Genomic DNA, 23,196 nt, shown 5'->3' on the forward strand with positions numbered 1-23,196 from the left:
GCAAGCTGAGTGTTAGCTCAGATGCTGCTAAGAACCCTTACAGTTCCCAGTGGAATGGGGAAACATGTTAATGCAGGAGTAGGAAGTATTATATCTTTCAGTTTCCTATTTTAACTTATTCAATATTATTTTATAGCATCAACTTAGACTTCTAGAAGCCCAAAAAAGAAACCAAGAAGTGGTTCTTCGTCGCAAAACAGAAGAGGCAAGTTGACCATTTGGAGGAAACATTCTGGCTTTGAGATAAATGACGTATTTCTATAGACTAAGAGCATGAGTCAATCTCTATTGCTATTTCAGGTTACAGCTCTTCGTCGGCAAGTAAGGCCCATGTCAGATAAAGTGGCTGGGAAAGTCACTCGGAAGCTGAGCTCATCTGATACCTCTGTTCAGGACACAGGTTCCAGTGCAACCACCATAGAAACAGATGCATCAAGGGCTGGAGCCCAGCAGAAAATGAGAATTCCTGTGGCAAGAGTCCAGGCCTTACCAACACCCACGACAAATGGAACCAGGTCAACATGATTCTTCTGTTCCTCCTGACATAATCTTTGCATTACTGAATGTTGGACTTAAATGAAAAACAGCTCATTATTTGGCAGTACATAATCAAATAAGCACATAAGTAACTATGTTTGTCTGCTTTTATATGATTCTAGAAAAAAATATCTGAGGAAAGGATTGACAGGCCGAGTGTTTACTTCTAAGACAGCTCGCATGAAGTGGCAGCTTCTTGAACGCAGGGTCACAGACATCATCATGCAGAAAATGACTATTTCCAACATGGAGGCTGATATGAATAGGCTCCTCAAGGTGTGGAAAATAGAAAGTAGATATGCTCTCCCTTAGCTGTTAATTTTAGTTTTCTAAATTTGGTCCCTTGGTAAATTTAATACTTGCCAAGTTTTTTTTTTTTGGGGGGGTGGTTGCATTGTATATGAATAGATGAATATCATTTCTTTCTTTTCTTTTAAATTTTTTTATAGAGCATGTTCTTATTAGTCATCAATTTTGTACACATCAGTGTATACATGTCAATCCCAATCGCCCAATTCATCACATCACCATCCCCATCCCCCCCGCGGCTTTCACCCCTTGGTGTACATGCATTTGTTCTCTACATCTGTGTCTCAACTTCTGGCCTGCAAACCGGTTCATTTGTACCATTTTTCTAGGTTCCACATACATGCGTTAATATACGATAATTGTTTTTCTCTTTCTGACTTACTTCACTCTGCATGACAGTCTCTAGATCCATCCACGTCTCAACAAATGACCCAATTTCGTTCCTTTTTATGACTGAGTAATATTCCACTGTATATATGTACCACATCTTCTTTATCCATTCGTCTGTCAATGGGCATTTAGGTTGCTTCCATGACCTGGCTATTGTAAATAGTGATGCAATGAACATTGGGGTGCATGTGTCTTTTTGAATTATGGTTTTCTCAGGATATATGCCCAGTAGTGGGATTGCTGGATCATACGGTAATTCTATTTTTAGTTTTTTAAGGAAGCTCCATACTGTTCTCCATAGTGGCTGTATCAATTTACATTCCCACCAACAGTGCAAGAGGGTTCCCTTATCTCCACACCCTCTCCAGCATTTGTTGTTTGTAGATTTTCTGATGACGCCCATTCTAACTGGTGTGAGGTGAACCTCATTGTCATTTTGATTTGCATTTCTCTAATAATTAGTGATGTTGAGCAGTGTTTCATGTGCTTCTTGGCCATCTGTATGTCTTCTTTAGAGAAATGTCTATTTAGGTCTTCTGCCCATTTTTGGATTGGGTTGTTTGTTTCTTTAATATTGAGCTACATGAGCTGTTTATATATTTTGGAGATTAATCCTTTGTCCGTTGATACGTTTGCAAATATTTTCTCCCATTCTGAGGATTGTCTCTTCATCTTGTTTATGGTTTCCTTTGCTGTGCAAAAGCTTTTACATTTCATTAGGTCCCATTTGTTTATTTTTGTTTTTATTTTCATTACTCTAGGAGGTGGATCAAAAAAGATGTTGCTGTGATTTATGTCAAAGAGTGTTCTTCCTATGTTTTCCTCTAAGAGTTTTACAGTGTCTGGTCTTACATTTAGGTCTCGAATCCATTTTGAGTTTATTTTTGTGTATGGTGTTAGGGAGTGTTTGAATTTCATTCTTTTACATGTAGCTGTCCAGTTTTCCCAGGGCCACTTATTGAAGAGACTGTCTTTTCTCCATTGTATATCCTTGCCTCCTTTGTCATAGATTAGTTGACCATGGATTCATGGGCTTTCTATCTTGTTCCGTTGATCTATGTTTCTGTTTTTGTGCCAGTACCATATTGTCTTGATTACTGTAGCTTTGTAGTATAGTCTGAAGTCAGGGAGTCTGATTCCTCCCAGTCCGTTTTTTTCCCTCAAGACTGCTTTGGCTATTCAGGGTCTTTTGTGTCTCCATACAAATTTTAAGATTTTTTGTTCTAGTTCCATAAAAAATGCCATTGGTAATTTGATAGGGATTGCATTGAATCTGTAGATTGCTTTGGGCAGTATAGTCATTTTCACAATATTGATTCTTCCAATCCAAGAACATGGTATATCTCTCCATCTGTTGATATCATCTTTAATTTCTTTCATCCGTGTCTTATAGTTTTCTGCATACAGGTCTTTTGTCTCCCTAGGTAGGTTTATTCCTAGGTATTTTATTCTTTTTGTTGCAATGGTAAATGGGATTGTTTCCTTAATTTCTCTTTCAGATTTTTCATCATTAGTGTATAGGAATGCAAGAGATTTCTGTGCATTAATTTTGTATCCTGCAACTTTACCAAATTCATTGATTAGCTCTAGGAGTTTTCTGGTGGCATTTTTAGGATTCTCTATGTATAGTATCATGTCATCTGCAAACAGTGACAGTTTTACTTCTTCTTTTCCAATTTGTATTCCTTTTATTTCTTTTTCTTCTCTGATTGCCATGCCTAGGACTTCCAAAACTATGTTGAATAATAGTGGTGGGAGTGGACATCCTTGTCTTGTTCCTGATCTTAGAGGAAATGCTTTCAGTTTTTCACCATTGAGAATGATATTTGCTGTTGGTTTCTCGTATATGGCCTTTATTATGTTGAGATAGATTCCCTCTATGCCCACTTTCTGGAGAGTTTTTATCATAAATGGGTGTTGAATTTTGTCAAAAGCTTTTTCTGCATCTACTGAGATGATCATATGGTTTTTATTCTTCAATTTGTTAATATGGTATATCACATTGATTGATTTGCGTATATTGAAGAATCCTTGCATCCCTGGGATATAGCACACTTGATCATGGTGTATGATCCTTTTAATGTGTTGTTGGATTCTGTTTGCAAGTATTTTGTTGAGGATTTTTGCATCTATATTCATCAGTGATATTGGTCTGTAATTTTCTTTTTTTGTAGTATCTTTGTCTGGTTTTGGTATCAGGGTGATGGTGGCCTCATAGAATGAGTTTGGGAGTGTTCCTTCCTTTGCAATTTTTTAGAAGAGTTTGAGAAGTATGGGTGTTAGCTCTTCTCTAAATGTTTGATAGAATTCACCTGTGAAGCCATCTAGTTCTGGACTTTTGTTTGTTGGAAGATTTTTAATCACAGTTTCAATTTCATTACTTGTGATTGGTCTGTTCATATTTTCTGTTTCTTTCTGGTTCAGTCTTAGAAGGTTATACCTTTCTAAGAATTTGTCCATTTCTTCCAGGTTGTCCATTTTATTGGCATAGAGTTGTTTGTAGTAGTCTCTTAGGATGCTTTGTATTTCGATGGTGTCTGTTGTAACTTCTTTTTCATTTCTAATTTTATTGATTTGAGTCCTCTCCCTCCTTTACTTGATGAGTCTGGCTAATGGTTTATCAATTTTGTTTATCTTCTCAAAGAACCAGCTTTTAGTTTTATTGATCTTTGCTATTGTTTTCGTTGTTTCTATTTCACTGATTTCTGCTCTGATCTTTATGATTTCTTTCCTTCTGCTAACTTTGGGTTTTGTTTTTTCTTCTTTCTCTAGTTCCTTTAGGTGTAAGGTTAGATTGTTTACTTGAGAGTTTTCTTGTTTCTTGAGGTAGGCTTGTATAGCTATAAACTTCCCTCTTAGAACTGCTTTTGCTGCATCCCATAGGTTTTGGATCCCATAGGTTTTCATTGTCATTTGTCTCTAGGTATTTTTTGATTTCCTCTTTGATTTCTTCAGTGATCTCTTGGTTATTTAGTAACGTATTTTTTAGCCTCCATGTGTTTGTGTTTTTTACGTCTTTTTCCCTGTAATTCATTTCTAATCTCATAGCATTGTGGTCAGAAAAGATGCTTGATATGATGTCAATTTTCTTAAATTTACTGAAGCTTGATTTGTGACCCAAGGTGTGATCTATCCTGGAGAATATTCCATGCGCAGTTGAGAAGAAAGTGTAATCTGCTGTTTTTGGATGGAATGTCTTATAAATATCAATTAAATCTATCTGGTCTATTGTGTAATTTAAAGCTTCTGCTTCCTTATTTGTTTTCATTTTGGATGATCTGTCCATTGGTGTAAGTGAGGTGTTAAAGTCCCCCACTATTATTGTGTTACTGTCGGTTTCCTCTTTTATAGCTGTTAGCAGTTGCCATATGTATTGAGGTGCTCCCATGTTGGGTGCATATATATTTATAATTGTTATATCTTCTTCTTGGATTGATCCCTTGATCATTATGTAGTGTCCTTCTTTGTCTCTTGTAACATTGTTTATTTTAACGTCTATTTTATCTGATATGAAAATTGCTACTCCAGCTTTGTTTTTATTTCCATTTGCATGGAATATCTTTTTCCATCCCCTAACTTTCAGTCTATATGTGTCCCTAGGTCTGAAGTTGGTCTCTAGTAGACAGCATACATATAGGTCTTGTTTTTGTATCCATTCAGCAAGCCTGTGTCTTTTGGTTGGAGCATTTAATCCATTCACGTTTAAGGTAATTATCGATATGTATGTTCCTATGACCATTTTCTTAATTGTTTTGGGTTTGTTTTTGTAGGTCCTTTTCTTGTCTTGTCTTTCCCACTTAGAGAAGTTCCTTTAGCATTTGTTGTAGAGCTGGTTTGTGGTGCTGAATTCTCTTAGCTTTTGCTTGTCTGTAAAGCTTTTGATTTCTCCATCGAATCTGAATGAGATCCTTGCCGGGTAGAGTAATCTTGGTTGTAGGTTCTTCCCTTTCATCACTTTAAGTATATTATGCAACCCCCTTCTGGCTTGTAGAATTTCTGCTGAGAAATGAGCTGTTAACCTTATGGGAGTTCCCTTGTATGTTATTTGTTGTTTTTCCCTGGCTGCTTTCAATACTTTTTCTTTGTCTATAATTTTTGCCAATTTGATTACTATGTGTCTCAGCGTGTTTCTCCTTGGGTTTATCCTGTATGGGACTCGCTGTGCACCTGGACTTGGGTGGCTATTTCCTTTCCCATGTTAGGGAAGTTTTCAACTATAATCTCTTCACATATTTTCTCTGGTCCTTTCTCTCTCTCTTCTCCTTCTCGGACCCCTATAATGTGAATGTTGTTGAGTTTAATGTTGTCCCAGAGGTCTCTTAGGCTGTCTTCATTTCTTTTCATTCTTTTTTCTTTAGTCTGTTCTGCAGCAGTGAATTCCACCATTCTGTCTTCCAGGTCACTTATCTGTTCTTCTGCTTCAGTTATTCTGCTATTCATTCCTTCTAGTGTAGTTTTCATTTCAGTTATTGTATTGATCATCTCTGTTTGTTTGTTCTTTAATTCTTCTAGGTCTTTGTTAAACATTTCTTGCATCTTCTCGATCTTTGCCTCCATTCTTTTTCCGAGGTCCTGGATATTCTTCACTATCATTATTCTGAATTCTTTTTGTGGAAGGTTGCCTATCTCCACTTAATTAATTGTTTTTCTGAAGTTTTATCTTGTTCCTTCATCTGGTACATAGCCCTCTGCTTTTCATCTTGTCTATCTTTCTGTGAATGTGGTTTTTGTTCCACAGGCTGCAGGATTGTAGTTCTTCTTGCTTCTGCTGTCTGCCCTCTGGTGGATGAGGCTATCTCCATTTCTTTTTTTTTAATTGTGGTAAGATCAGATACTATGAGAGCTACCCTCTTAACACAGTTTTAAATGTACAGCACAGTGTTGTTTGCTATAAGCACAATGTTGTAAAGAAGAATTCTATAACGTACTCATCTTTCATAACTGAAACTTTATATCCACTGAACAGCAGCTCCCCATTTCCTCCTCCCCCCAGCCCCTGGTAGCCACCATTCTATTTACTGCTTCTGTGAGTGTGACTCTTTTAGTTGCCTCATATAAGTGGAATCCTGCAGTATTTGCCCTTCTGTTGCCTCATCTCATTTGGCATAATGTTCTCAAGGTCCTAGATGAACATAATTTCTTAAAATCCAATCTCTTTTCTCAATAGCAAAGGGAAGAACTCACAAAAAGACGAGAGAAACTTTCAAAAAGAAGGGAAAAGATAGTCAAGGAAAATGGAGAGGGAGATAAAAATGTGGTTAACATCAATGAGGAGATGGAGTCATTAACTGCTAATATAGATTATATCAATGACAGTATTTCTGATTGTCAAGCCAACATCATGCAGATGGAAGAAGCAAAGGTTTGTAACTAAAAAAATGTTTAGTGACTTAATAAGAAGTATTTTTGTATTTTTTTTCATTAAAAACACTTTGAATTTTTATATGAAGGGATTGTCTATCTATGGTTTAATGTGATTCTTAGGTTTTGCATGTATACCACTCCCTGCCTGCTTTCCATTTCTCTGCATATTTTGTGATATTATTATTGTTTACAAAAGACATATATAATTTATTAATCAACCTTGAGTTCTTAACTGCTCAAATTTCTTGTCTTTTAAACTAGACCATATGTTTCTTGGAGTAGGGATCATATTTTATACTTTTCTGAGGAGTCACATTAGCTAATCCAATAATATCAAATAAATGCATGAAACAATGGCTTTGTCTTCTGTTAAATACATTCAGGTCAAGGTAATGATACATCATATGTTGGTTTGATGTAGGAAGAAGGAGAAACGTTGGATGTCACTGCAGTCATTAATGCTTGTACACTTACAGAAGCCAGATACCTGCTAGATCACTTCCTGTCAATGGGCATCAATAAGGTAAGTTCTAACTACACTATTATTGAAAACCTAAGCTTTGGTTAATTCATTGCTATTTTGCTTATCTTTCTCTAGTGACCCTTTCCTTTGTAATAAGGAAGAAGATTGTTTTTAAATAGAAAGTGTTCCTTTTACCTTTCCTTAGAGTTAAGAAAACTCAGCAGTATTTACATCAATTCCATTAGCTTCTCATCTATTGTGCTTGTGTATTAGAACAGGTAAACAACTTAAAGAATAAATAATTTCTTTTTCACTTTAACAAAGGAAAAGTTAAAAGAAAAATCTCTTAGGGTGCAGACAAATTTAGTATCATAATTTTGATTTAATAATGATTCTTTACAGCTCAAAAAAATCAGAAAGGGAAAAATACAGTTGCACTCGCCTTATCTTCAGAAACTTCTGCCTAAATGTTAAAGGTGATAATTTCTGACTCACCTTTTTTCCCACGTTGAGACTGTGCTAGACCTTTAATGGTTTGTTCTCTCACTTAATCCTCACAATGTGGAAGGAAGTAAGAATCATTCATATCATTTTGCATATTTGGAAACTGAGAATCGGGAAGATAAGGTAACTTGCTCAGGGTCAACGAGCTTGCAAGTGCAGGAGCTGGGATGAATCGAGATCTATTTAATGTCAAAGTCCATACATCATATGCATTTTCTATTTGATACAGACCTTTGTGTGGTAGATTCTGTTTTGTATGACCTAAGATAAATTTTTTTTGGGGGGGTGTTGTTATAGGGTCTTCAGGCTGCGCAGAAAGAGGCTCAAATTAAAGTACTTGAAGGTCGGCTTAAACAAACTGAAATAACCAGTGCTACACAAAACCAGCTCTTATTCCATATGTTGAAAGAGAAAGCAGAATTAAATCCTGAGCTAGATGCTTTACTAGGTCATGCTTTACAAGGTAATTTGGATTAAATTTTAGTTAAATAAATTGCATGGTAACTTTGCTCTTTGAGTATGCTATATGCTACCTTTTTTCCCTATAGCTTGACTGAATAGATGCTATATTTACTTATGCTTTTGATAATTATTCCTGCTTTAATTTGCATGTATAAATTTTGGGGGATGTAATTATTGTCATTGCAAGAAATGATTAGCAACTTAAAAAGGCTTACTTAGCATTATTAAGCAATTAGTTTTTATGAATAAATAAGATCAACCATGCTTCTGAATTGGTTGTTTAAATTATTTAAAGTATTAACCAAGTTTCATTACTTTACATATCTAACTGCCTTAAGAAATAAATTTATAAGTGTTTGCTATGACATCTATTCTACATATCTTATAAATGGTACATAATCTTGTTTTATATGAGAGTTCTTAACATTGGATTTGTTTTGATTGGAGTATTGCTTTTTGTTTCCTTTTTGCTGTTATTTACACAGATCTAGATAGCGTACCATTAGGTAAGTATGTTTAGCTTTCTGTGTACCCTACAGCTGCATGAATTACTAATTGTTCATGTACACTAATTGTGGTACATCTTATTTAAAAATTTTTATTGGCAGCCAGCTGGTTTTTGCATGATCTTTTATGAAATGTATCTGTGACCACAAACATACTAAGTCTTTTGTCTTTCTTACACATTTCCTGATTTTTAAGTTCTTAGATGTTTAAAAAGTATGTTTATTTTTCTATTTTATTATTTGAACTCCAGATTTGGTTCCAGTTTCATAAACCCCTCTTTCTTGTAGGAAAAAATGGAACATATATTCCTTTTTAATTTTTAAATCTATCTGTTAACTTGAATCTGTTGTTTTACCCTCATAAATAACTTTCTGTGTTATTTATCTTTTATATATATTTGTCTTTCATATATATTTGCTAGATTCTCAGCTGTTCTTAAGTTTTATAAAATTAAGCCACGTATATTTTAATATTGTAAATTGAATAAAACTATCCAAAGGATTTTATATGAACAGATCAAAACATTATTTATAATTATAATATTTTCAAGTTAGAGCTGATCAACTCCATAATACAGATATGGACAGGCTACGGCTTTTATCCTGCTCAAGCTATAACAAAGACAGGTAGAAAAAGGATTGGTTATATTAAGGAATCATGTTAGGCTGCCCAAATTTCTGAATTATAACCAGAATTTTTGCCATTCCATGTGTTATTAAGCATGTTTCTTTTCCTCTTCCTCCTCCTTCCTCTTGTTCTTCTCCCCCTCCTCCTCCTCTGACTTTTCTTTGTTCTTCTTCATCTTAGTGGCTCAATTTATAGTAATAAGTAAATTCTTATTTAAGTCCATTATCTCTTTTAACTTGGAAGAAAAATGCAATGCCCTCTTTGATGTCCTTTTGTGCAGAAAATATTAAACTGCTATTTGATGTGCATTGTTACTTTCTCACAGCTTTCAAACAACTTTCAATTATCTGTAGCTTAAAGAAGGGTCAGAAGCAGAGAGGGGAAACACATTCAGCTGATATAACCTGTGACTCATGGCAAAAATTTTCCCTAAGGCCATAATCTAGACCAGAGGTGCTTGGAAGAAAAGCACAGAAGGAGAAAAACATGGAAGTTAAATACACAGAAACTAGACAGTCATATTATATTCATTGCTTTAAAAAATATTTATTTAGTTTCAATTTATCTCAACTTTGGGCTGGGTGCTGGGATTCAAAGATAAATAAGACACAGAATCTTGCCCTCATGGACTTGATACCTTGCTGAGGGTGACAGACCATGAACAGATTATGATACATTGCAGAGAGGGCAGAGATTGAGATATGTACAGGGAATTATGGGAGCACAGAATGGGGCTACCCAACAAGAATGGAGGAGTTGATGAAGGCCTTCTGGAGGGGGTTAAATTTGAGCTGAAACATAAATGAAGAAAAAGATTTAGCCAGGCAAGAGACAAGGTGGAAAGGGGCTGGGCAGAAGAGTCACTCTGAGCAGCGAGTAAGTTGAAGATTGGACATTTAGCCAAAATATTGTATGCATGAGGATTTCAAGCAGGTTGGTGCTCTGGAGCAACAAGTACGTGGTATAGGATGATGAACATAAGGCTAGAGGGGGAGCAAGGGCCGGTACTCCATGCTAATAGGATTGTATTGTTGTAGCCTTTGAAGAACATCTTTATTTGCCCCTTCTTTTTTCCCTACCTATGTTGGTGTTCCTAGGATCTTTCCCTATGTTTGGGGATTTGCTAGAAGACTCAGGGGGCTCAGCATATAGTTGTATTCATGGCAAAGATTCATGAGAGCAATGTAGGAAGGATACACAACAAGACTGTAAAGGAAAAAGACACAGATGGAGTCAGGAGGAATCCATGTCCAGGCTGCCTTATGCTCTCTTCCTCCCAGGAAACATCACACAGAGTGCACTTTTCCCCCTGGAATGAAAATGCAACAATATGTGTGCATAGTTTACACCCAAGGAAGTCCATTAGACACTCAGCACCTGAGGTTTTTACTGGGAACTAGTCACATAGGCATGCTTTGTCTAGTATATACCAGAATTTCAGACTCCAGAAGGAAAGCAGGAGTTCTCAGCATAAGCCATAGTGTTTGCACAAATGTTCTAGGTATAATGAACTTCCCTCATTAGTTAACTGATGACTAGGGATACTCTGAGAGCCAAGTTTCAGATGACAGACAAAGTCCAACCTTGCAAGGAGGCCTTTCTAAGGATAGTAGTCTCTGGGCTGCTATGTTAACTCTTTTCCGTACACTACATATATATGTATATATATATATACACACACACACACATATACATACATATATACATATCTATATACCTATATAAACTTTAAAAAAGACTTTAATAGTAACTGTTTGGTTAACTTCTAGTGATGTGAGATTATGCAGCTGTGTACCGATATGGATGAACTTTAAAGCATTTCGAAGTTTTAAGTCTCTGCTTTTAGCTTTAATGCTCAGTGATGAGAAAAGAAGCTGGTGTTGGGCTGGAATTATGTTCTTAGAGTTGAGAGTAGAGCAGTGAGGTGATGGCATGTCCTGCTGCCCAGATGGCTGTAGTGCTACAGACAAAGCTCAGTCCTGAAGAGGTGTCTAATTTGATGAATGTCTGGGTGTATCCTCTGGCTAGGTTGGTTATGTCAAACTGTAATTATCTCTAAATAAGGCATATATGCATATGCGGGAGCTAAGTAGTTTTTACTGAGCACTCATATGATGTTTAATATACTAACTTATTTCATCACTCCCTACAAGAAAATTACTAGTCAATCTTAGCCTGCTTTTATACATGGAAAAATATAGACTAGATTTGTCATTTCTTTACATTTTCTATGTTATTGACTAATTCAGTCACCTTAGCACTCAATTATCCTTTCTGTGAAGCACATCCTCCAGCCTGCAAGCGTGGGCTTTGAGATACACATTGCCTTCAAGACCACCATTTTGCTTATTTCAGAAAGTAAACTCCCTTTGTGTGGGTCCTAGATGGGCTCCATTTTAGATAATACTATCAAGTATTACTGAATTTCTATCAAAGTGTCTGCTAAACAGTGAGGAAGAATGGGAGCTTCTGAGAAAGGAATTAGTTGACTTATGAGCATAATCCACCTGTATGATATAAAAGTAAAAGTTAAAGGGGGATGAATGCTGTATATTTTTCATTGACATATATATAATTATTTTTTTATATTTTATTTATTTATTTATTTATTTTCCTTATTTTTTTGGCTGCATCGGGTCTTAGTTGCGGCACATGGGATCTTTGTTGAGGCACAAGTGATCTTTTCATTACGGTGCACGGTCTGCTCGGGCTGGGCTTCTCTAGTTGTGGCATGTGGGTTTTCTCTCTCTAGTTGTGGCACACAGGCTCCAGGGCACGTGGGCTCTGTAGTTGCGGCACGTGGGTTCCAGAACACGTGAGCTCTGTAGTTTGCGGCTGGCAGGCTCTCTTGTTGAGGGCTTAGTTGCCCTGCGGCATGTGGGATCTTAGTTCCCTGACCAGGGATGGAACCCACATCCCCTGCATTGGAAGGCGGATTCTTTACCACTGGACCACCAGGGAAGTCCCCAACGTATATATTGTTGATAATATTGCCTTTAGTTTTGTGGAATGGCTTTATAATAAAATGTATAAGTTTTGAAAACTTGCACCTGTGTTAGGGGCTCACTGACATTTTAAATAATTTACTTTCAGTGGCTGTTTTATTTACTGAATTCCTACTAGTTTTATATGTTTTCTTTTTCCTCTCTTTTTATTAGTGTGCTACAGTTGTTCTGAAATAGCAGTGGTTTGTTTGTATTTATCTACAAAACTGTTGCATGGAAACCCGTAGTTTTAGCCTTTTATACATGTGAATGAGCTGCATGCTGGTATGTAACTCCTGAATACCTTCACACACACACACATGCTCTCTCTCTACTTGAAAACAAAAATAAAAATAAAGGAAAATATATAAGTTGGAATACTGATAAAGTACAACAACTATGTTTATACCTATGTGGTTTTTGAAGTTGGCTCAGTACATTAAAGGGAGCGCATGCAGCATTTACTTTAATCTTGTGTTTTACTCAGTGGTTTTTCATACATGGGATAAATGGATGGTGTGGGATAAATACATACTCTGAAAAATATATAAATAATTATACATACTCTGATAAATACATGATCTCATTTCCATCCTGTGTATGCTGTTCTTTGTTTTATCATTCAACTCATAGCTTTCCTATTTTGAACATATTTTTCTCATCCTAGGACATATAATCGAAGGAGTTTCTTAGAAATATTTTTTTACATTTCTAATTTGATTCAGTTACTAAAACCAAAGTGCCCATATTGAGAGAACTTGGGCTGATGCTTATTATAGCATAGGGATAACAGTCATCATTCAAATTGTGACATGTGGATAATACTTACATTTTGGACATTTTTTTAGAAAATGTAGAGGACAGCACTGATGAGGATGTACCTTTAAACAGCCCAGGATCAGAAGGAAGGTAAGAGAGGCTTTAGAAACTTAATAGATTTGACTTATTTCTGTAATATTTTTAATACTTTTATCCTGTGCATCAAACAATTACCATAAAACAAATAATTTTGGATTTTATGGCTAAGTGAAGAGAACTAGAAACAGTAATATGGAAGCCAAACTAAGTAATGCTTAACCATCAAAAACTTTAAAATAAAAATACTGGGATATTTAAGGAAGGAAAATGGACTATTTTAATTAGTTTATTTTGATTTTAAATATTGTCTTTCTGTGTTTTCTGTAAGCATACAAATTTTTTTCCATACTTGTACTCATTAGAGGACATACAGTTTTCTATAAGTTCCCTTTTAATCATGTGGTTAATTACTTATTTGCACATAGCTCACTCTCTTCAGACCTTATGAAGCTTTGTGGTGAAGTGAAACCTAAAAACAAGGTAAGGAGAATTGAAAATACCAGGTAAACATTTTTTCTGCTGTTCTTTATTGTCACTATTAATCACATAGGCCTCAGGTTTGACTCTTAATAGGTCAGCAAGTAGGCATGCTTTTACCAAAGATTTCATGTGTAAGAAATTTAGTTCTTTATCATATTCCCCCTTGAAAAAAATTTATATTGAAAAATTGCTCCTTTGTGAAACTTGTGATTTACTGTATTCTTGTACTTTTTCCACTAGATAAGATATGATTATGGAAAACAATCCTTAAAAATAATTTAGATTGACAGGAGATTTTTGAAATTTTAACATTCTAGTATGTCCTTAAGTATTCCTTATTTATTTTGTTTAACTGTGTCTTGAGGTGATTTGAATAGGCCAACTCTTAATCATCATTTTGTATTGAAAATTGATGCTATAATGTATATTTATGAAGCTTAAAAAAATAAAGGATACATACTGTTAAATGTGTAAGAAACACATGGTATATTTCAGATTGAGTGTTGGTAGCATTTGATACTAGATGAATTAACTATCTTAAGATGTTTGAAAACAAAGAATTCTTGCAGTGCTTAGTAAATATTAGTTGAATGAATGGATGAAATCAGGACTCAAAAGAATAGTACTGTGCTAATGGACAGGATGGATTTAAGGCCAACAGTGGCTAGCCAGGTAATATAAATGAGTAATTTGGCTGGATGTAAGGTAATTAATAGGGGTCATTATGATTACCTGAAGTGGACATGCTCCATCTAAAGCAAATAGCCACCACTCAACTACTGCTTATTTTTGCCATGATGGAATATGGGCCTAAGGCTACCAGATCCTCAACTTTTTAAAGAGAAACTTTAAGTATGTATTTTAATGGAGAATTTCTTTATCTTTAAAATACTGGGCTAGCCAACTGAAAAACATCTCCAGTCTTTATGTATGGTCCTTGAGCTACTGGCTTGGTGACATGTGGTTTGTGTTTTATTATTCTAAGTGACTAAGTAGAAGTTACCCAAACTCAAAGAAAACATTCTAGTATAGTTTGGATCCAGTCTTAAGTGGAAGAGAGAATCTCCTAAGGTAACTTGGTCTTTCAGGCCCTGTGAAAGCCAGAGAGAAATGTGAAGTGGTAGCCTGAAGGTCATCTCCTAAAAAAAACCACTGTGGTTAGGAATTCCCAAGAAAATGACTCAATTTGCAGTAGGGAGAACTGACAGGGTAAAAGGTTGGCCTGCAGGGCTTTCTCTTTCCAAAAGTTTTCTGGTAATATCTACCACTCCTTTTGAACTGCACAGATGCCTAAAAGGATCTCATATTATTTATTTTTCACTCACTGAAAAAGTGAAGTTGAGTATGTATTTTAAATAGGTATTTACCAGCACTATGTTAAATGCAGGGGATCCAAAGTTGAATAAAACAGGTTGTCTGCCCTTTAGAGGTTTCTAATCTGGTAAACACCTTGATTATCTGTTAATAAATTAGCGATAGCAGCCAACTCTAAGCATTAACAACAAGGTAGTCCCATTGGTTTTTCAGGAGTATGGAAGGGAATGCTTATGGTAAATTTAGATTCTAGGAAAATAACCTTCACCTGCCTCACCATGCTGCCAAAAGCTGGTATGGACTGGTGGTAGATATCCAGCAGGCAGATTAAACACCCAGTTAAAGCATCAGGGGGGCAGGGTCATAAAAAAGGAGAAACAGATGTAAAAATTGATAGTAAAATGAAATTAAAATTTAAATCATCTAAGCCTGGGAAACATCAGAATTTAGTTGAATGTCCCTGCAACTATCTTTTGGTTTAATTTCTTTCTTCTTTCTTTCTTTCTTTCTTTTTTTTTTAATGATATGTTGAGGGAGCTGGCGATGAATGGCAGGATAGCACAATAATATTGGAGGCAGATTGCCTGGTTTTGAATCTGGCTTTGCCACTTACTAGCTGTGTGACTTTGGACTTTTAGCTTCTCTGTGCCTCAGTTCTCTCATTTGTGAATTGGGATAATGATAGTATATACTAATATAGTAAAGTATTTAGAACAATTTCTGGCATACAATAGAAATGCTGGCTATTATTATGGCCTCTAAAGGTCTTACCTGGCTGTAGCTCTGGCTTGTCACTATCTTACATGTTATGTTTGACACACTTGCTAGGAAAAGACACGCTAAATGTTTTACCTATTTCAAACTAATATTAAATATCGCCTAATCATCTTCCCTGCGAAAATTTGCACATGATTGCTTTTCCTTCCATTCTCTGACTAGGCCCGAAGGAGAACCACCACTCAAATGGAATTGCTGTATGCAGATAGCAGTGAACTAGCTTCAGACACTAGTACAGGAGATGCCTCCTTGCCTGGCCCTCTTACACCTGTTGCAGAAGGGCAAGAGATTGGAATGAATACAGAGACAAGTACTTCTGCTAGGGAAAAAGAGCTCCCTCCCCCATCTGGCTTCCCTTCTAAGATAGGCAGCATGTAAGTCTGGCCCAGCTACACTAACTTCCTTTCTTTTGGCTTTCTCTTTTTTTTTTTAAAAAAAATGCATGTTGCTAATTTCTTATTTCTATTTTTAAAAATTTATGTAAATAAGATCTCTAGTTTTCAAAGTAATTTCTGTTAGGTGTTGTGTCTCCTAATTTTTGGACATTCAAAATAATTTAAATGAGATGTTCTTTGTTGAATTGCTTTGTCTTATTTCTAAGTTTTAGGGTCTTTCTTAAAGATTATAATTTTTATAAAGGCTGAGTTGTGAATTACTGACAAAATTTATTTAGAAACACCTAAACTAGATTAAAGTTATACCTATAAAACCATTATATAAAACAGAAGCTTTAAAGATTCTTAAATTTACTCTAAATTACATTATATCCTAGTTCTAAGAGCCTGGTCAAGATAGTAAGCCTTTGCTGACACTTTTAAAGAAAACTACAAATATCAGTTACAAATAATACATTTTGAATTTTCCTAATTCTTTGCCTTGAAGCACATTGCATGTCTGGGATGAGTGTACACACAAAGTATAAATATTGTATTATTAAAGATTTGAAGGAGGGAATATTACCTCTCCTCTCTATGATAATCTTAGCAAAACACATTCCATTCAAAACAAAACTTCACAAATTTTTCATTATTATCTTGAGAACAAAGATTTCCCTACACAGGCCAGTGTGTGTTTGTGTGTGTGTGTGTGTGTGTGTGTGTGTGTGTGTGTGTTTTGTTAGTTATATTAAAATTACATCAGTCATTCACTGGTAAAGATTTTTAATGGCTTTATTCCAAACTAACTCTCACATGTGATCTAGCAAATGATCTATTGAATGAACACATCATTGCATTGGGAAATATTGCCCAAAAAATGGTTCATACTATATGACTCTGTAAATAATAAAATATAACAAACTCCCCACCCTAACTTGAACATCTGTTTCCCATAACTTTCTTCATCTTATGAAGATATTTTCACTGTCTTCCATTCAGTAAGCCCATCTGCTACCTTTAGTTCCAAAATTAGTTTTAATGACAGAACTATCTTGCATGTGCTTGAGGTGACTTATGTAATTAACTATTAGATTTGCTCTTGGAGATTGCTAACCAGTATAGCTTATGGCTTCAGTGCTTTTTTGATAAGATAACAGTAGAAAAATGCTTTTGGTGAAGGTAGTGATATAGAACTGAGAACAGATTTTAGAGACTCCTATGTGTTCAGCATTTAGTCTATCAGATGAATAGAGACTTTTGGAACTTCAAGACTAAATCTATGACCTGGAATCCAGAATTCAGGTAATACCTTCTTTTTGCCCTTTTGTTTTTCATTTTAAAAATGTATCATTTATGACAGGTTGTAGAAAATGTCTTTTAGACACTGTCTCTTCACATGATTTATTATCAAGTTTTCATAAATTAAGATGCTTGTGTAATTCTGTACAAATTTAAAAGTTGGTCATGTGCTTGGTGCAGTAACTCTTATATCCCATTACTACATGACTTCCATTGCATAAAGTAAAAGAATTTACTCAAGTGGGCCTTATGATTTAAATGATGCAGAACTTCTAAAATGTGATTTCCTCTAATTAGAGAAATCAGGCACGTGAAGTTTAATTATATTTAGTTTTCACTTTCAAATAGGAATCATTGTAAGCCCATTCTGGGGATCCTGCTTGCTAATTCCTTAGTGGTTTTTTTCCTTATTAATAAAACTAGTCAAGGATAGCAAAAAATTCATTTTTTTCAATTAAAATTCATTACCACTGTACACAAAAATCATAGTCTTAAATTGTTAATTACATAGCCACTATTGAGCATTTAAAGTCTATAATAAAACAAAAATATTTTTAGTACTAAAATAGATATAGCTAACTAATACTTAAATACTAGTTAAGTAAAATGATTGTAGTTTTTTGTGATTACCTGTATATTCTTTTGTGACTGTGTAAATATTAATTCATTAAATCTTTGTTTCTCATATTCTGATATTCTAATATTTTTGTTCTTGCAAAACTATAAAGACAATTTTTCTTCAACTGAAGCAATTCTAATCAAACTTAAACACTTAATGTTCAAAATTTAAAAATTATTTTAGCTATTTGGCAGTATAGTATGGATGTTTACCTTCAAAGATAATGGGCATGTATGTATTTGACAAAATTGCCAATTTAAAAATTAAATATATAGTTATCAAGCTCCCATTAATTAAAAATAACTCATGTGATATTTTCCTGTCCTAGTTCTAATTTCCAAATAATCTTTCTCAAGTTCCAGTTATTAATCTATTAAAAATTTAGGTTGACTATCTGCCAAAGTTATATGTATATATTTAAAATTAGATGATTACAGAACCTTTCTCTCTCTTAGTTCCAGACAGTCATCTTTATCAGAAAAAAAGCTACCAGAGCCTTCCCCTGTAACAAGGAGAAAGGCATATGAGAAAGGGGAAAAATCAAAGGCCAGGGAACAAAAACAGTAAGTTACCCATGCTTTTTATCTACTAGATTGTATAAAATGTCTGATGCACTTAGATGCTAAAGCACAATAGTGAAATTATTTTCCATATTCAGACTGACTCTGGGATTGTGACTGATTTGACTAATCAAGACAATCAAGTCTGCTGTTGGCTTGTATAAGTAGTCTAACTTTCTTGGTAACACATACCTGTAAATAAATTTGAGCACTTGTCCCCATTCATATAGTCTGATTTATTTTTCAATTGTTTGTGCATATCATTTTGGAGTTAATATACCTTTGAGGAGAGGTTTATTAAAACTACAATTCAAATAGTCTTCTAGAAAGTTTTGAAATTAATTTTGACTGTCATCTGATAAAACTGACATTGATTTCACCTCTTTAAAGTGGTTAACAAAAATCTAGTTTTAGAAGATGTGTGACTTGTGCCATTTTCTTGCTGTTCTTTTATGTTTAAATTAGTATTATCCTTAATTGTTTTTTTTGTTGAAATATTTTAAAAGCTATTTGTGTGTTTTGTGAGGGTTAGTTTGCTTAATAGTACACAATATAATCTGATGGTCCACTTTCGTGGGCATTTGTAAACTGCCACACCACAACACACAGAAAGTTAAAAATGGGTTAGAGCCACTGTCACCTTTCTACCCTGTGGCACACTGAGCTCTCCCTCAGGTCACCTAAGGAGCTGCATATGGCAGGTAGATCTCTGACATGCTCTTGAGTAGGAATATCAATACTAATCTATATTTAAGTATTGATAAAGCCAATTTCTTTAACATAAAAATAATTATGAAAGAAGTTTTCATATATTTTCTGTACCCAAGTGGATGATCTTATACCATCCTCCTCCCTTGTACCAACATGCACACTCTCTACTTTGACCACTGGTTTAGCTGACGTGAATGTCATGGAAGTTGCTCTTCTAATCATCCTTGTTTCCTGTATTTAAAGATGTAATTTACCTGTTTCTACTGAATCAAATGTCTTAAGAATAAGCAGGAGGTAGGGAATGGAGCAAATAAGTAATTTAAAAATAAATGAATGAATCAGAATAGGCAAATTCCTCTTAAACTCTCAGGATCTGTTTCCTCATCTGTAAAGTGAACAACTTGCTCTCAACTCTAAAATTGTATAATTTTAAATTTGGCTTGCTTTATTTACACTGACTTTAGATTTTAGCAGACAGAACTTTTTCTTTAGTGCCATCTTGTGGCCAGTGTAACAAGATTCAGTGGAAAAAAATTTTTAATTAAATTGTTCAGAGTGCATTTTCTTATAAAAAAGGAACAGAGGAAGAAAGGAAGCAAGGAAGGAATTCTATAATGAAAAGCTTTTTTAAAAAAGCATGTTTCTTACAACATTTCTAACAAATCAAAGCCAATTAAAGCCACCTATTTAATGTTCTTTTTTTCTTGTAGCTCAGATTCTGGAACCTCAGAGGCTAGTCTTTCACCTCCTTCTTCCCCACCAAGCCGGCCCCGTAATGAACTGAATGTTTTTAATCGTCTTACTGTTTCTCAGGGAAACACATCAGTTCAGCAGGATAAGTAAGTCATTATGTAAAAGAGCCCCAATTATTCATTATAATATTCTGAACCTTTCAATACAGTCTGTAGAAAACATTTAGCCTTCTCTCTGTGTGGGAGATGGAGTCTGACTTGTGAACTCTTGCCATATTTCATGTGTTTTTCCAATGGGAAATGAACCATATAGACAAAATTAGAGAAATTAATTTTCCTGCTGAACATTATTCCCTGCTATAGATTTGCATTGCTATACTGAGCACTTGTCTTACCTTTTCTTTTACAAGTAAATTGGAATTGAAAAATCTTTGAGACCACTTGAAGTTAAATTTCTTGGGATTTTTCAGCTTCATTGAGCCTATAAAAGCCTCTAATCCAGATAGCCTGCATTGAAAAGAGGCAAATTATTTTACCTTTGGTGGATATAACAGCTTACAAAAGCATTGCCATATGTGTAACATGTTGTTATCATTTGGTTGTTCTACAAATCCACCACAAAACTTGAGTAATTGTATTCTTGGGATAAAAGAGTACCTTTATGGGTGGAGGGGGTAGAACTCAGGGTGGGTTGTTGGGGAAGAGAAGTTGGAGGGGTATGGAAAATATAATTTTCATTAAATTTGAAGTGAAAAAATATTCCCACACTGAGCCAGAATCTCTCTTGCAAGAATTTCATACTAACAGTGTTGCCATAAGGTGTTTATTAACTCTGACTTGTCTGCTTTGATTTTGAATGATAGCATTTTGGATAGTATATGTACTTGATATTCAGTATCCCACACCAGTTCTTTTTTTTCTACGCTATAATCTCCCTGTATATATCAACGATTTCTGAAATTTACAGGGTATTGTTTAAGATCTGTCTGGCATGTTTAGATCATGCCAAATGGCTCTATAGACTTAGAGAGACACACCATCATTTTGAAAGATTCTTTAATCTACTTAATTTATGGATAACATTTTTGATTAGATTTTAATATAGTTTAATCAGTTAGATTAAACTATATTAAAATTAGATTTTAATATAGTTTAATCAGATGACATGTCCTTTCAAATGATCTAGATAGGTATTTTTTTTTTATATTTTGAAAAAATATATTTAAAAAAAGACTCTTGAACATTGTTAAATAATACCTCTCATTTAATTGAGAAAGAGTAGAAGAACATTAAGAATGTCTTTAGGAAGTCCATTTTCACTAGCGATGATGAAGAATTACTAAATTTTTTCTCCCTTGCATTCACAGTCATAAAATTTTTCTGTTGGTCTTTTGATAATCTTGACAATCTAATTATAGTTCCATATTTTTTACTGAAATAGTTTATGAGCTACCTACCAATCATTCGACTCTGTTGTAGTCTCTATAAACTAAAACTTAGAATAACTGACTACACTTTCAAAAAACTCACCTACCTTTTTAATGACTTTCTTTGGTCTCCTTTTTGAGTCTAGCATATTTCACCAGCTAGAAGTAGGTCCCACACATTGTTTCTGATTACGTATATGCCAGCACTCACTCTATCCTCATTCTTCCCAAGGATATTATATAACAATACAAGCTAAATAGATTTTCATAACCAGACTTATTGTCAGTCCTGGAGGTTTCAGGTTAAGGCTGATAGGAGTGGCTCACCTGTTTTTAAAATCCCAGTAAAACCTCCCAACTATTACTGAGGGACTGCCTAATCAGAAGAACTCCATGTTTTTGAGATGAATTAAAATCAAAGGTTATTAAATTTTGAATGATTTGCTTTCCATGCAAACATATAATGTATTTGTGCAACTTCCACATGAGAGTCTAAATCTAAAGTAATTATCAAGAGGAATAAAGTTCATTAATGACTACTGAAACCGAAAAATTTTTCTAGTACTAGTCAAATTAAATAGAGTCTTGAAGTGATGTATTTCACTTGCTTGATGTTGTTCCTTTTCAGGGCCTACATTTTAGAAAGTGAGGATAGCTGGGTTCTGTGGATCAGTAATAGAAAGTTCTTCCCCCCAAATCTTGGTAGAAAACATAAGCACAAAATTTTAACTAATTTAGCTGTCACTGAATTTGCTGATATCCAGAGCAAATAGAAAAGCAGGGCACTGTAAAGGAAATGTTTGCTGCATTTCTGTTATTCATACTGTTGAATCAGTTCAATCTCAGTGTCTTTACCTGTTGACATCTGTATTCTTTTTCCTCATAATTCTAACTCTTTCACTGTAGGTCTGATGAAAGTGATTCCTCTCTGTCGGAGGTACACAGGTACTTTCTTTCTTTCCTACATTCTGGCATTTCATTGATGTTCTAAAATGCCTTCCTAGAAACTTTAAACAAATCTCATTTTTGTTGCATTCATAACTTGTAAACCATATAAATGCACTGATGTTTTTAAACATTAATTTTAATATATTTTTGTGATCATACCTTTCAAAGTAGTGGTAAACTTTTTTATATAATAGCATAAAAATTTGTGCTATTTGTATTCTGTCTATAATCTAAAACTTTTCTTTAAAGAAATTAAGTTCTATGAAAATTAATGTAAAGGTTTGCTCCTCAATGGTTTTTTCCACCTCAAGGCATGGGAAGTGAATAAGGTATTTTTTCATGTTGATTTATCGATTTTAAATAAAAAGTTTATGGCAGACTTTGTGATTTTAAAAAAAGTTATACTAGGGAAAAAAAGGACACTATGGTACCTAAAATATAGAAAGATATAGAAAGTACAAGAATTTTAAAAGCATAATAAATAGTTTTAACTGGTAGATGCTGTTTTTCAAATAACAATGTTGCGTTTTTTCACGTTTATGGGTTTTTTGGACCCCTAATTTCTCTTTTTTCCTTTCATTTCCTCTTCCCACTAATCAGTTTGTCTCCTCTCTCTTTGCACTTCTTTCCCATGTTTTATGGCCATTTTCCTGATCATCAGTAGATCCTCCAGAAGGTAGGCAGGGGAAGGGAGAGGAAATTAATCTTATTCACGGTATTACAAGACTTTACTGGTTTTGCATGGATCAGAAATAAGCATTTTTTCCCTTCACATCAGATCTGTTGTATAAGTTTGCAATATTTAACCTTAACTTAAACTATTTTAAAGTTGATTTATGTACTTCAGAATGTGGATAGATTAATTTTAATAGAGAAAGAAATACCATGGATTTGTTTCCAATTTCTGTACTTTTTCTATTATCTTTTGTATAAGGTAATCTCTATAAAATATTAACTCTAACATTCTGAATATTTGAGAGTATCTTT

General features: G+C 34.5%; 1 protein-coding gene across 7 annotated transcripts in view; it reads left to right on the forward strand.

Annotated features, from left to right (window-relative positions):
- The window catches only part of KIF21A (kinesin family member 21A), a 174,235-nt gene that overhangs the window by 133,830 nt on the left and 17,209 nt on the right, over window positions 1-23,196 (forward strand). Inside the window, exons 17-29 of one of the 7 annotated variants that reach the window (XM_061205892.1) lie at window positions 137-205; window positions 301-515; window positions 660-813; window positions 6,404-6,598; window positions 7,022-7,123; window positions 7,865-8,030; window positions 8,515-8,535; window positions 12,996-13,056; window positions 13,431-13,485; window positions 15,739-15,950; window positions 18,327-18,434; window positions 19,853-19,981; window positions 22,168-22,206. In XM_061205892.1, the coding sequence (XP_061061875.1) occupies window positions 137-205; window positions 301-515; window positions 660-813; window positions 6,404-6,598; window positions 7,022-7,123; window positions 7,865-8,030; window positions 8,515-8,535; window positions 12,996-13,056; window positions 13,431-13,485; window positions 15,739-15,950; window positions 18,327-18,434; window positions 19,853-19,981; window positions 22,168-22,206 (1,526 nt within the window). The remainder of the gene's footprint in view (window positions 1-136; window positions 206-300; window positions 516-659; window positions 814-6,403; window positions 6,599-7,021; window positions 7,124-7,864; window positions 8,031-8,514; window positions 8,536-12,995; window positions 13,057-13,430; window positions 13,486-15,738; window positions 15,951-18,326; window positions 18,435-19,852; window positions 19,982-22,167; window positions 22,207-23,196) is intronic. The other 6 variants (XM_061205886.1, XM_061205888.1, XM_061205890.1 and 3 more) reach the window with 6 other exon arrangements.

Source organism: Eubalaena glacialis, chromosome 11 (genome assembly GCF_028564815.1).
Source record: "Eubalaena glacialis isolate mEubGla1 chromosome 11, mEubGla1.1.hap2.+ XY, whole genome shotgun sequence".
NCBI lineage: Eukaryota > Metazoa > Chordata > Mammalia > Artiodactyla > Balaenidae > Eubalaena > Eubalaena glacialis.